General features: G+C 42.8%; 1 protein-coding gene across 1 annotated transcript in view; it reads left to right on the plus strand.

Annotated features, from left to right (window-relative positions):
* Positions 1 to 227: 227 nt before the first annotated feature.
* The window catches only part of LOC136631396 (carcinoembryonic antigen-related cell adhesion molecule 15-like), a 50,422-nt gene continuing 36,243 nt past the window's right edge, over positions 228 to 14,406 (plus strand). The window contains exons 1-2 of the mRNA XM_066605677.1: positions 228 to 313; positions 10,613 to 10,975. Coding sequence (XP_066461774.1) covers positions 292 to 313; positions 10,613 to 10,975 — 385 coding nt within the window. The 5' untranslated portion in view covers positions 228 to 291. The remainder of the gene's footprint in view (positions 314 to 10,612; positions 10,976 to 14,406) is intronic.

Consider the following 14,406-nt stretch of genomic DNA (forward strand, 5'->3'; position numbering starts at 1 on the left):
AGGGCCTCAGGTGGGAAGAGCGTTCATCTAATGAGGCCACAGCTCTAATCATTTGCATATCTGCCTGAAATGTAACTGCAGTACAAGTTTTGCTGCAAAATGACAACTCCTTCTAGGGGCACAATTTTTTTTGACAATGAGTGTACTTGCATTGTTATTAAGTGGGAAGGAAGCATTTATTGTGACATTTGTCAGCAATCACAGAGAACAGAGCACTTCCTTAATCTATTCTTATCTCCTGACTATAGCATTTCTTGCTGAACATATAGAACAGTCCAGAAGAACGTGATAATGTGGGTCTGGCTGATCGCAGGTAAATTTAACAATATTCTGTGTATCGGAGAAATATAATTCATTTTTATCTAAATAATCTCTTGTACCACGAAATTCTACATCTCCACAATGTTTCCGCATTTTTCTGTACGCTAATCATTTTAGTATTACCGGTTAAGTGCTATTGTCAAACTCTCACCCCCTTCTCGCTTTCTCTGCATTTTGTGGCTAAATATAATGTTATACAGAATAGGATTTTTCTTTCTTACACCACGTCATGGCTAGTGGAACAGAAAATAGCACAAATACTCTGCTTAATCATATCCCATTGTCTTATTACAAACTGTCTAGGTTAGAATAAAAACACCTAATTTTGCTGTGGGTATATTTAATCTATTGTATAAGGGTGTATTCTAGAGATGAGCGAGCACCAAAATGCTCAGGTTCTCGTTACTCGAGTAGAGCTTTTCGTAATGCTCGAGAGCTCGTTTCGAGTAATGAGCCCCATTGAAGTCAATGGGAGACTCAAGCATTTTTCAAGGTGACCCATGCTCCGCATAGGGGAGGTTGTGTGAATCACCTGAAAATGTCAGAAAGTGATGGAAGCACCACAGAAATGGATAGGGAACAGCAGAGGCAGAATGCATGGATGCATCTGAGGCTCCCAGGTTGCACTATTAAGCCAAATTGTTTACTAAGAGTGCAGATAAAAACCAGAAAGATTTTTTCAGCGACAGCTCGTACTTGCTTAATGGGATCCAGCCCCTGCCTCTCTCCAGGGGTCTTGCTAGCCAGTGCCCCAGGGAAAGACAGCATGTACTATGAAGAAATTAGAGTGGCCAAAACAGGCACTGTTTTACCCCGCCCTGAACCCCGGCCTCTACCCACGCCTTCATTAGGACACCTACGTCCACGTCCTCGTCCTCGACCCTTACCCCTAAGGGTATTTTGCATAGACTCTGTAAAATTTGTACAGTCTTGTTTTAAAGTGCGGATCGAGAGGACACAGACTTAGGGTATGTTGTGTATGTTTTAATCCAAAAATAGACAGTGTAAAATGCGTACAGTCTTGTTATATAGTGTGGATTGACAGCACACAGACTAAGAGTATTTTGCGTACGCTTTAAGCTAGAAATAGACAGTGTAAAATGTGTACAGTCTTGTTATATAGTGCGGATTGAGAGGGCACAGACTTATGGTATTATGCATACGCTTTAACCCCTTGAGTAGCGGGTTCCCTACCACCCTGTCGTGCCTACCAGGGCAGGTTTTTTAAAATGCTCTAATCATTGAATTTCAACTAATTTTGCAGTTGCGTCTCAAGAGCCATAACTTTTTCATTTTTCCATTGACATGGCCATATGAGGGCTTGTTTTTTGCGGGACAAGTTGTGATTTTTTAAACAGGGGGAGGGAAAAAAAGAAATGGGGAAAAAAGAAAAAAAGGGGCCATGTCATTAAGGGGTTAAATAATGCATTAACTTCCTTCTCTGGGTCATTACGATGCATGGATACCACATGTGTGATTGTATTTTTGATTTTTTTACAAAGTAAAGGGAGAAGAGTGTTTTTATAATTTTTTTTATAATTTTTTAACTTTTTTTTTAAATTTTTTTTTTTGTCCCTTTAGGGGACTTCCACAGGGACCCATCAGGACCCCTGATCACATTCCAGGGGTCCGATGGTGACAGCCCTTTACATGCTGCAGTGACAGCCCTTTACATGCTGCAGTCACATAGACTGCAGCATGTAAGGGGTTAACACAGCAGAGATCAGAGGTTTTCTCTGATCTCTGCTGTAAGAGCTGGTACCTAGCTGTCCTCTGACAGCTAACAACGAGCTCTCCCTGCCACAGAGACCATCGGCTTGCTTCTGACAAGCCGATGGTCTCTATGGCAACCTGTAAACAAAGCAGGAGATTGCCGACATATCGGCAATATCTTCTGCTGGTTTTTCAAAGCCATTGCTTTGTTCTCTGTGGGTCTGTGCAGGCAGAGCACAATGTCACAGCTTGTGGCAGTGTGCTCTGCAGCTCCCATAGTGATCCATAGCCCGGAAATCTTCCGGGCTATGTTGCTATGAGCAGTGGAGCTCGTCCCGGAAATTTTCCGGGCGTGCCACTCAAGGGGTTAAGCCAAAAATAGACAGTGTAAAATGCGTACAGTATTGTTCTATAGTGTGAATCGACAGGACGCACACAGGGGTATGTAACATACGCTTTAAGCCAAAAATAGACAGTGTAAAACGTGTACATGCTTGTTATATAGTACGGATCGAGAGGACACAGGTTTAGGGTATTTTGTTGATGTTTTAAGCCAAAAATAGACTGTATAGAATGCGTTCAGTCTTGTTCTATGGTGTGGATCGACAGGACACATACAGGGGTATATAGCGTACGCTTTAAGCCAAAAATAGACTGTGTAAAATGCGTACAGTCTGGTTGTATAGTGTGGATTGACAGCACACAGACTAAGAGTATTTTGTGTACGCTTTAAGCCAGAAATAGACAGTGTAAAATGTGTACAATATTGTTATATAGTGCAATTGAGAGGACACAGACTTAGGGTATTTTGCGAAAGCTTTAAGCCAAAAATACAGTGTAAAATGCGTACAGTATTGTTCTATAGTGTGGATCGATAGGACACACACAGAGGTATATAGCGTACACTTTAAGCCAAAAATAGACTGTGTAAAATGCATACAGTCTTGTTTTATAGTGTGGATCGACAGGACACACACTTGGGCCTATTATGCAAATGCTTTCAACCGGAAAAAAAAAAAAAGAAAAATGAGAGGAGTCTTTTTAGTTCCTATATAGACTGTGTACACCAGTAGCAGTATACTGTATAGAACCGGTAACAGTATGCAGTATACAGCCGCGATGCTTGTGAATGCTTTGTGCGCAATACTAGTCCAAGGCAGCCAAACTGATGATGAACAAAAGTGGAGTTGTAATCCTAAAAAGGACTGTTGGTTTCCAATAATTCCAATCTCATGCCACCACAATCACAAAGAGTACCAAGAGTATAGGCGAACCCCTGAAACATTTGTGTACCAAGAATATAGGTCTACCTGTGAAAGATTTGTTTACCCAGAGTGCAGGTGAACCCCTGAAATATTTTTTTCAACATAGAGCTCATACTTGCTTAATAGCATCCAGGTGGTGGTCCACCAACAGTCAAGCTATCGCCTGTCCCAGCCCCTGCCTCTCCCCGAGGGGCTTTTTATCCAGTGCCCCAGGGAACGACAGTGTGTACCATGAAGAAATTAGACTGGCCAAACCAGGACAATTCATTCTTTCTCGGTGTCAGATAGCGCTGCGCTGGGATACATTTGTGGACTCTGTGGGTGTATGAAGCTGGAACCAGCACGTTTGCTGAACTATAGTGGTGAACCTCTTCAAAATTTGGGTCGAGAACCTGGAAGCGGCCCTTAGAAAAAATTGTTTTTACAGAGCCTGGAGGCAGCCCTCTGAAAAAAATAGTTTTTGCAGAGCCTTTTGGCTCTCTGAAGAATTGGCTGTTTAGCATGCTGACATGCCGGTTTAGGAGGAGGATGAGGAAGATCAGAGACGGATAGACCAAGCTACTTCTGCCCTTTTTTGGGGTGATAGAGGGTGCATGGTTCTCCAGTTCAACTTTATGTTGAGCTGCTTTCCACCACTGGAGAAGAGAAGTCTGGGGAATTCCAGGCTTTGTTCATCTTAATGAGTGTAAGCCTGTCGGCACTGTCAGTTGATAGGCGGGTAAGCTTATTCATGATAATCCCCCCAGGAGCACTAAATACCCTCTTTAATAACACTCTAGCAGCAGGGCAGGCCAGCACCTCCGAGGCATACAGCCCTAGTTCGTTCCACGTGTCCAGCTTTGACACCCAATAGTTGTATGGAGCAGAGGGATAACGGAGGACATTGGTACGGTCGGCTATGTACTCCCTCACCATCTTTTTACACTGTTCCCTCCTACTCTGCCTAGACTGTGGTGACACAGTCTGGCTGGGGTGCCATAAAACTGGCAAAGGTCTTTAAGAGTGTTCCCCGGCCTGCACTGGACATGCTGCCTGTTCCCCTAGTCTCCCCTACTAGTTGGCCCACTGAACTATGTCCTCTATCGCTAGTGTTGTCAGATGGGAACTTTAGTATCAGCTTTTCCACCAGGGCCTTGTGGTATTGCATTACTCTCGTACTCCTTTCCTCTTCAGGAATGAGAGTGGAAAGGTTTTCCTTATACAGTGGGACAAGAAGGGTGAACACCCAGTAATCTGTGTTGGCCAGAATGCATCCAACGCGAGGGTCACAGGAAAGGCATGTTAACATGAAGTCAGCCATGTGTGCCAGAGTCCCAGTAAGCAACACATCGCTCTTGTCACTAGGAGGATGACTCTCAGTCTCCTCCTCCTCTTCTTCAGCCCATACATGCTGAACAGATGTGAAGGAAGTAGCATGGGTACCCTCTGCAGTGTGGGCAGCAGTTTCTTCCCCCTCCTCCAATGATAAACAAATGTGAGGGTGGTCTGGCTATCAAGCGACACATTGTCATATCCCATCTCCTGTTCTATCCACAAAGCGTCAGGCCTTAATGCTTAGCAGTGACCTTCACAGGAGGCAAAACAGCAGGATGATTATGCTGATAATGGCGGCATCGCCGCTCACCATTTATGTTGACTCCTCGAAATTTCCTAACACCTGACAGATGTCAGACATACATGCCCACTCCTCTGTGAAGAAGTGCGGAGGCTGACTACCACTCCGACGGGCATGTTGCAGCTGGTATTCAATAATGGTTCTACATTGCTCGAAAACCCTGGCCAACATATGGAAAGTTGAATTCCAGTGTGTGGGCATGTTGCGCAACAGTTGGGGCCCAAAAAAAAGAAACTGTAAACTGCGTACAGTCAAGTTAGATAGTATGCATCGATAGGACACACAGAGGGGTATATATCGTACGCTTTTAGCTCAAAATATACACAGTAAACAGCGTTTAGTCTTATTAGGTAGTGTGGATTGCCAGGACACACACAGGGGTATATAGCATATGCTTTAAGCCCAAATTAGGCACTGAAAACTACGTACAGTCTTGTTAGATAGTATGCATTGACAGGACGCACACAGGAGTATACAGCGTATGCTTAAAGCACAAAAAAGAAACTGTAAACAGCGTATAGTCAAGTTAGATAGTGTGGATTGACAGGACCCACACGGGGTATACAGCACACACTTTGAGCCCCCCCCCCCCCCAAAAAAAAATGTAAACAGGGAAAATCTTGTTAGATACTGTGGATTGACAGGACACACCCAGGGATTAATTGGGCGTACGCTTCAAGCCAAAAATATGCAATGTAAACAGCGTATAGTCTTGTTAGATAGTGTGGATTGACAGGATGCACACAGGGGTATATAGCGTACGCTTTGAGCACCAAAATATACACAGTAAACAGTGTAAAGTCTTGTTAGATAGCGTGGATTGACAGGACCCACACAGGGATATATAGCCTATGCTTTTAGGCCTCCCCCTCCAAAAAAATGTAAATAACGTATAGTCTTGTTAGATACTGTTGATTGACTGGACACACCCAGGGGTTAATTTGACACTCTTCAAGCCCAAAATATGCATTGTTAACAGCGTATAGTCTTGTTAGATAGCGTGTAATGACAAGACCCACACAGGGGTATATAGCATACGCTTTGAGTCCCCCTAAAAATGTAAACAGCGTATAGTCTTGTTCGATACTGTGGATTGACAGGACACAGCCAGGGGTTAATTAGGCGTACGCTTGAAGCCCAAAAAATTGCACTGAAAACAGTGTATAGTCTTGTTAGATAGTGTGGATTGACAGGACGTACACAGGGGTATATAGCATACGCTTTGAGCCCCCCCCCCCCAAAAAAAAATGTAAACAGCGTATAGTCTTGTTAGATACTGTGGATTGACAGGACACATACAGGGGTTAATTGAGCGTATGCTTTATGCCCAAAATATGCACTGTAAACAGTGTATAGTCTAGTTAGATAGTGTGGATTGACAGCCTGTACACAGGGGTATATAGCATATGCGTTGAGCCCCAAAATATACATAGTAAACAGTGTATAGTCTTGTTAGATAGCGTGGATTGACAGGACCCACACAGGGTTATATAGCGTACGCCTATATAGCCGCCAATCACAATCAGAGCTACTAGCAGGCGGGGATTTTAAATCCCCAGCTGCTGATAGCTCAGCAGCGCTACAGAGCCGGGGACAGCGGCAGATGTCGCTGCTGAGCCCCGTCAGTTGTCAATGGCTTTTCAGGGAAGGGCTTCATAAGGCACAAAAGGGGGTACTACTGATTGGGAGAGAAAAAAGAGGGCACTATTACATTATGGGGATGTTTATGAGGCACTATTAACATATGGAATACTATTTCTTTAGGAGCACATAGAGAGAATTATGGGAAAAAAGGTGGCACTATTACCTTGTAGAAGCACTACAAATGTGTAGCACAGAAAGGTTCTAAAGGGGCAATAAATTGCAACTGGGCACAAAGGGGCACTCAAAAGAAAGACACTATATGGGCAATGAGTGACAAATCAGCAGAATCGGGGCACTGAACAAAAAGACAACACAGGAACAATAATTGGCAAATGGGCATGACATTCAGTGCCTCCTTATTGCCCATTTACTATTTATTGCCACTTTAAGCTCTGTTCACATAATTCATTTATGGTTAGAGAGTACACCAGGAAAAGCTCCCAATATACTGTACTTGCTGAGCACATCCATAGGGCTCCATTCACCCAAGGGAGGCCAAACGAATGGCCTTTTGGCTTCTATTGGGTCAGTATAGCTCTGTATACCTTTTTTACTGTATGGAATAGCACAGTAGACTTTGCTCTCAATAGCAATGACCTCTTATATATAAAGAATGGTGTTTTAACAGTTAGACAGAGGGGGCTCTTTCTGTCAGCACAACATGATCACTGAGTTCTGTTACTGTGTTTATGTTATAAGCCTGGTTCTGGTGCTATACTTATGTTATGAGATTCATACCAGTTAATTCACTGAGCTTTTCTGGTGTGGGTATCTGCTATCTTTCTGCATAAACAGAATACAGGCAGACTGCTCATCAGCGCAATATATATAAAATATATATATTTTTTTTTAATTGTGATGGGGTGGAGAGGAGCAGGGATGCAAAAAAAAAGTCTGCACTGGATGCAAAAAAAAGTCTGCGTTGTCTAGGATTGTGCAGATGTACGAATCAGTGTGCTGTCTGTGTAAGGCACAGACATGTTGAAGATACTGTCTGCTATTTCCCTTAAAGGGGTTGTCCCGCGGCAGCAAGTGGGTCTATACACTTCTGTATGGCCATATTAATGCACTTTGTAATATACATCGTGCATTAAATATGAGCCATACAGAAGTTATTCACTTACCTGCTCTGTTGCTAGCGTCCCCATCTCCATGGTGCCGTCTAACTTCAGCGTCTAATCGCCCGATTAGACGCCCTTGCACAGATGGGTCTTTTCCCTCCGGCTCGGTCCGGCAGCAGCGGTGTTCTGGCTCCGCCCCCTTGTACGCGTCATCGCGTAGCTCCGCCCCCGTCACGTGTGCCGATTCCAGCCAATCGGGCGATTAGACGCTGAAGTTAGACGGCACCATGGTGACGGGGACGCTAGCAACGGAGCAGGTAAGTGAATAACTTCTGTATGGCTCATATTTAATGCACGATGTATATTACAAAGTGCATTAATATGGCCATACAGAAGTGCATAACCCCACTTGCTGCCGCGGGACAACCCCTTTAACTCATAATACCCAAACAAGATATTCAAAACGTTTTTTTCTGAACCAGACATCCCCTTTAACTTCTTAAAAACAGTCTATTTTGGGACTTTGGGACCAAACAATTTTTTTTCCACCACCACATTCGAAGAGCCATAAGTTTTTTTTTTTATTTTAACTTTGACATACAGTAGAAGGAATTACTTTTTTTTGTTTTTATAGACATTATTTTCAATTAGATATAATTTATTGATTAATAGAGATGAGCGAACACGTTCGGCTCCGCCCCTTTTTCGCCCGAACACCGAACTTTGCGAACACTTCAGTGTTCGGGCGAAAAAGTTCGGGGGCCGCCGTGGCAGCGCGGGGGGGTGCGGCGGGGAGTGGGGGGGAGAGGGAGAGAGAGAGGGCTCCCCCCTGTTCCCCGCTACTGCCGCCCGCGCCGCCGCGCATCTCCCCGCCCCCCGGCGGCACCCGGACACTTACGCGCGAACACTGCAGTGTTCGGCAAAGCCGGTGTCCGGGTGCGGATGTGTCCGTAACGGACACGTTCACTCATCCCTATTGATTAACTATATTTTATTGTTTGGGGCATGGGCAAAAAACAGCAATTTCACAAAAGTTTTTTTACAATCCTCTTTAGAGCTCAGTCAGACAGGCGTTTTTTGCTGCGCCATGTTTTTTGCATTTGCAATTCGCATGTTTATAGAACCAATGCTTTTCAATGGCAGCGGTCGCATGTCTGACTTTTATATACGCATAAAATTCGCACCTACAAAAGATAGAACATATGGGTGTCAATGGATGTGGTAACGTGATTTTTTGGAATGTCCAGTTGAATGTCCGCAGCGGACATCCCGCCTGAAAATCAGCCACGGAATACCTGCCTCCAATCTGCACCATTTGGAGCGGGTTCATTGCTGATTACTGTGACTTCATCTTGTTGTATTCCGATAGCCATAACTTTTTTCATTCGTCTATTGAAATAACTTTATGAGAGCACATTTCTTGAAGAAAAACTGTAGTTTTTAGAGGTACCATTTTGGGGAATATATAATTTATTGATTACATTTTCTAAAATTATTTAGGAAGAATGGCAAAAAAAGAGGGGAAGATGGGTCATAAATATTGTCATACTCAAGAAAGGTGTCTTGTCCACTTTTAAACTCTTACAATAAAGAACCCCCTTCTATGTCAGTGTAGAATCCTTCTTTCCTCTAGACGTAAAGGATGCCCTTTGTTACAGTCACAGTCCTTGGTGTAAATAGATCATGGGAGAGATCTCTGTATTGTCCCCTGATATATTTATAGATTGTTATTAGGTCGCCCCTCAGACGTCTTTTTTCTAAACTAAATATCCCCAATTTTGATAACCTCTCTGGGTATTGTAGTCCGCCCATTCCATTTATTACTTTAGTTGTCCGCCTTCGAACCCACTCAAGCTCTGATTTGTCTTTCTTCTTGAGTACCAGCGCCCAAAACTGTCTACAATATTCCATGTGTTGTCTGACCAGTGACTTGTAAAGAGGAATGTTCTCATCTGTTGGATAACGGCAATCACGTAACTGGGAAAAGCGTACCATGGCACCCCATGAAATCTCCAGGCTCTTGGCTACATTTAGTAGCCAGGTGCGGGGAGATTTTAAATTACCCCGCCAATCTGCGACTATTGCGCCTGCATCCGCCATTTTGTCGACGGACGCATGCGCAGAAGCCGGGCAAGGTCCGCGGATAAATCTGGGGGCTTTAGGTACCTAATTTAATCTCCCCTCGTGGATATGATCCATGAGGGGAGATGAAACAAACTTTTTTCTTTTTTTTTAACACTTTTTAAAGCTTTTTTCAACTTTTACATGATCGCTGCTATCCATTGGATAGCAGCGATCATGTGACTGGGAACCGCATACAGCGGCTCCCGGTGACAGCTTCCTGCTCCTGGGTACTCATACTAGCCGGGAGCAGGGAGTTTTTAAATTTCCCAGGCCTCCCGGCTCTCTTCGCATGCGCGTGACGTAATGCGTCTGGCGCACATGCGCAGACGCCGGCGGCAGGGCTGGGGAGAAGATAGAAGACACAGGACGCTGTGGAGGATCGGGGGTGAGTACTCTCAGCTCCCCTTAGATATCCGATCTGTAAGGGGAGCTGAAATTTAACTTTTTTTAAACTTCTCATTGACTTTAATGCGATCGCCGGTATCCGATCGCGTGACTGGGGGTGGGGTCCCGTGGCCCTGGATGACAGCTCCATGCTGTCGGCTACCTCCGGTAACTGGCAGCATGGAGCTATCACGTCCTGAGCCTGCAGGGCTTACATTCCTAGAGGATTCCATATTTCTACGTCCTCTAGGAATTAGGCCCAGCAGGACAGGACGTAGAATCCCGATGGGGCTGTCACTAAGGGGTTAAAAAGTGTTCCCGAGCTGGAGTGCTCCCACCTCGATTGGTGTCAATATGCCATAATGGAAAAATATAAGAACATGTGTCTTTGTAAGGCAACCATTGTAACCATGATGTATCAATGAAGTAATTGAAAATCCTATTTACCTTAAATATGCAGAAACGTATCTACTTTTTGTTTTCAGTTTTCCCATATCTGTGGCTAGACATGGCTTATGGAAGGAGCATCCAGCTGATCCCTCAGTATCCAGTTTTTAATGGAGCCGTCACCCTGAGAGTTACTGGGATTACTGAGGAAATTGTGAGCTTTTCCTGGTTTAAAGGACCAAATACAAATGCTCAGTATATGATCCTGACATATATTTCTGGTAGTAGTAACCCTACAATTACTGGGTCTCAGTACAATCCTAGGATCACAGCTTTCACCAACGGATCATTACAGATCAGAGATCTTCAGATCAGAGATATCACAGATGGGGGAAAATATACAGTGAAGATGCAGACAGTGATAACAGCAGTGGACATACCTGTCACCCTGACCGTCTATGGTGAGTATTATTTTTATAGACTATGCACCACAAAAGACGTAATTCTCATGTTACATATGGTAGAAAGTAGGCAAACGTATACATCTTCTAATTTTCCCTACGGATTGTACCTTTTGCAGTGTATAGGGTAAAATTTACAGCACATTTGTGTCAAGGTTTGCAACAAAATCTGCAATTAAGGGTGGCTGCAGACGAACGTATGAGCAAATATGCTTGCGCCAGCACAACATATTTACACAGTGAACAAGGTGTGATGATGTAGATTTGCGCCTGTATCAGCGCATAGTACTTCACTTTTCACGTACACAGGGCCAGTTTACACACGCATGCCATACAAAGCACTCCGGGATTTAAAAAGCTATTTAGCCTATTGAGGTCCATGTTCTTTTTCTCTAAGGAATTACACAGCCTATTGTTCATTTGCACGTATATTGAATGAATATTTGCACACCTCTCATAGATTTCTATGAGGCCTTTGGTGCGCAAATACGCAGGAAAATAGAGCAGGACCTATTTTTCGCACGAAACACACTCATGCGAACAAACATATTGACATTAATGCGCTCTATTCTTTCCGCATTGCATGCATATATTTTATGCAAAAGCATGCACAAACACGGTCATCTGAAGAAGCCCTAATCCATGTAGATTTTGCCACAGATTCACTGCAGATTCCCATGGGCTTGCGCCAAAAACCCGGGGTAAAATATTTGCCATGTGCGGATTTATGCCAAATTCAGATGGACATATGCAAGTTGTGCTCAAGAATCTTAGGCACAACTCGTACTGAGTAGCACATGGACGCACATACATGTGCCGTCCAATCTGCAGGGTGAGTGGATACTGAATGTCCTATTCTCGTTTGTGATATGGATGAGAATTGGATATGTAGCGATTTGTTTTTCTCTTTTTTTTTTTTTTTTAAATCTATCTATCTGAAAAAGTGCACATATAAATAACGTCATAGGCTATCATGGGTCTATAAAATACTGTACACGGACAAAAAATCTAAATGAGGCCGTAGGCTTAAATCATCTGCATTTCCCCTGGAAATCTGCTTCAAATATCATAGAGACATACAGAGGTTTTGTGTACCTAAAAAGAAATCTGGGCATTATGGAGATATAATATTTTCTATAATCCAACATCGTCTGAAAGTTCCATATCTGGCACTCTGATTATAAGACATCTTTTAACTCCTTCTGGACCAAAGATTTTTCATTTTTTTTATTTCTTGTTTTCTTCCCAGCCTTCCAAGAGCTTTAATATTTTGATTCTTCCATTGACATTGGCTTGTTTTTTGTTACACGAATTGTATATAGATGATAACATTTAATATACCATATAATGTATGGAACAACTGTTAAAAATTTTAAAGTGAAGATAAATTTTTAAAAATTGCAACTGTGACATTTTTTGGGAGGGGTTAGTTTTTACTGTGTTCATAGTGCAGTAAAAATGGACTAGGGATGAGCGAGTATACTCGCTAAAGGCAATTGCTCGAGCGAGCATTGCCTTTAGCGAGTATCTCCCCCGCTTCAGACTGCAGGTTCGGGTGCCGGCGCAGGGGAGCGGTGAGTAGCGGCTGTCAGCAGGAGAGAGCAGGGGGGAGAGAGGGAGATCTCCTCTCCGTTCCGCCCCGCTCTCCCCAGAAAGCTTCATGCCCGCCGCCAGCACCCGAACCTGCAGTCTCGAGCGGGGGAGATACCCGCTAAAGGCAATGCTCACTCGAGCAATTGCCTTTAGCGAGTATACTCGCTCATCTATAAAAATGACGTATGAGCTTTGTTCTTTGGGTCGGTACAACTATAGTGTTACCAAATTTAGAGTTTTTCTAAATGTTTTTCTATTTTTCAAAAATAAATACATTTTTTTCTTAAACAAAAATTGTCTGAGACCTATAGCTTTTTAATTTTTTTACTGATTGGGTTGTTCAAAGGCTTGTGTTTTAGTAGTGTTTTAGAAAATATGTCTTTTCGATGACTTTTTATTCTAATTTATTGGGATTTCAAAAAATTCTGGCATTCCCATATTTTTTTTCTTTTGCCCTATACTATGTGATATAAAAAGTGATATTTTTATATATATTTTTAATTGCTTATATTTTTATAGGAAACAATGGTAAAAGGAGGGGGGGGGGGGTAATATTTTTAAATTTTTCTACTGTTAACGAAAACTTTCCTAAATCTTTTTTTACATTTTTAATTAGTCCCCATAAGGGATTTAAACATTATTCACTGAAAAAGCCAAAAATGCAGTACTTGATAATCTGCAAAGCAGACACAGTCGCCATAGGCACAATTGCCATAAGGCAGGCACGATCACCACCGGCACAATCATTGTAGGGCAGGCGCAACCACCAAAAACCCTAAAGGTATGCAGTCAGCCAGACTATGATGTGGAGGAGCAACTTGTTCAGTGCAGACTAATATGCAGTCCAGTCACCCACTCAACCCAGCCCAGATTGCGGAGAAGCGACTGCATATAATCATAGCCTGCACATGTGAACGATACCAAAGATGCCAGCCAAAGCTGGATGGTGACCCACCATACAGGATATCATCTCTCACTGATGTAACAGAGGGTTACCCTGTATCTCCAAAGTGGGCCACACTGGCTGAAATCTTGGGCTCCCCCAACATCTCTAGCAAACTACATACAAAAATACTAATGCATACTAATAAATGCAGGTGTTAGTACTGCAATTAGGCCAAAACGCATAGGCTAACGGGCCGCATCGAGGCCACACGCCGTTCACCAGTACCTACGCTAACTCACTATAAATTACATAAAATCACAGGAGGTGAGGAAAACAAAGACGTTATTCACTGAAAAAGTCAAAAATGCACGATATTTTTTTCTTCTGGCCTTTACTATGCAATATAGTGATATTTTTTATATATATATATATATATATATATATATATATATATATTTTTTTTTTTTTTTTTTTTAACTGTTTAGATTTTTATGGGTAAAAGGAGGGGGGGGGTAATATTTTAAAATTTTTCTGCTGTTAACGAAAACTTTCTTAAATATTTTTTACATTTTTATTTAGTCCCCATAGGGGATTTGAACTTGCAATCATTTGATCACTTGTATTATATACTGTAATACATCAGTATTGCAGTAATAATAATAATCTTTATTTATATAGCGCCAACATATTCTGCAGCGCTTGCAAGCCAGGGGAAATAAAAAAACAAGACCACAGTTACATGAAGTAATCAATTGATGGAAACAGTAGGGTTGACGGTCCTGCTCCAACGAGCTTACATACTACAGATAACGGGATGATGCAGAAGGTAAAGGGGCTGGAGAAGTGCACGGTATGGCGAGATGGAGAGTGACTGGTGCTATACACAAAGACTGGTCAAATTGGGCCATATAGTGGCTGAATTAGTAAGACTGCAGGTGTGGTTGATTATGGC

Source organism: Eleutherodactylus coqui, chromosome 6, assembly GCF_035609145.1.
Source record: "Eleutherodactylus coqui strain aEleCoq1 chromosome 6, aEleCoq1.hap1, whole genome shotgun sequence".
Classification (NCBI taxonomy): Eukaryota; Metazoa; Chordata; class Amphibia; order Anura; family Eleutherodactylidae; genus Eleutherodactylus; species Eleutherodactylus coqui.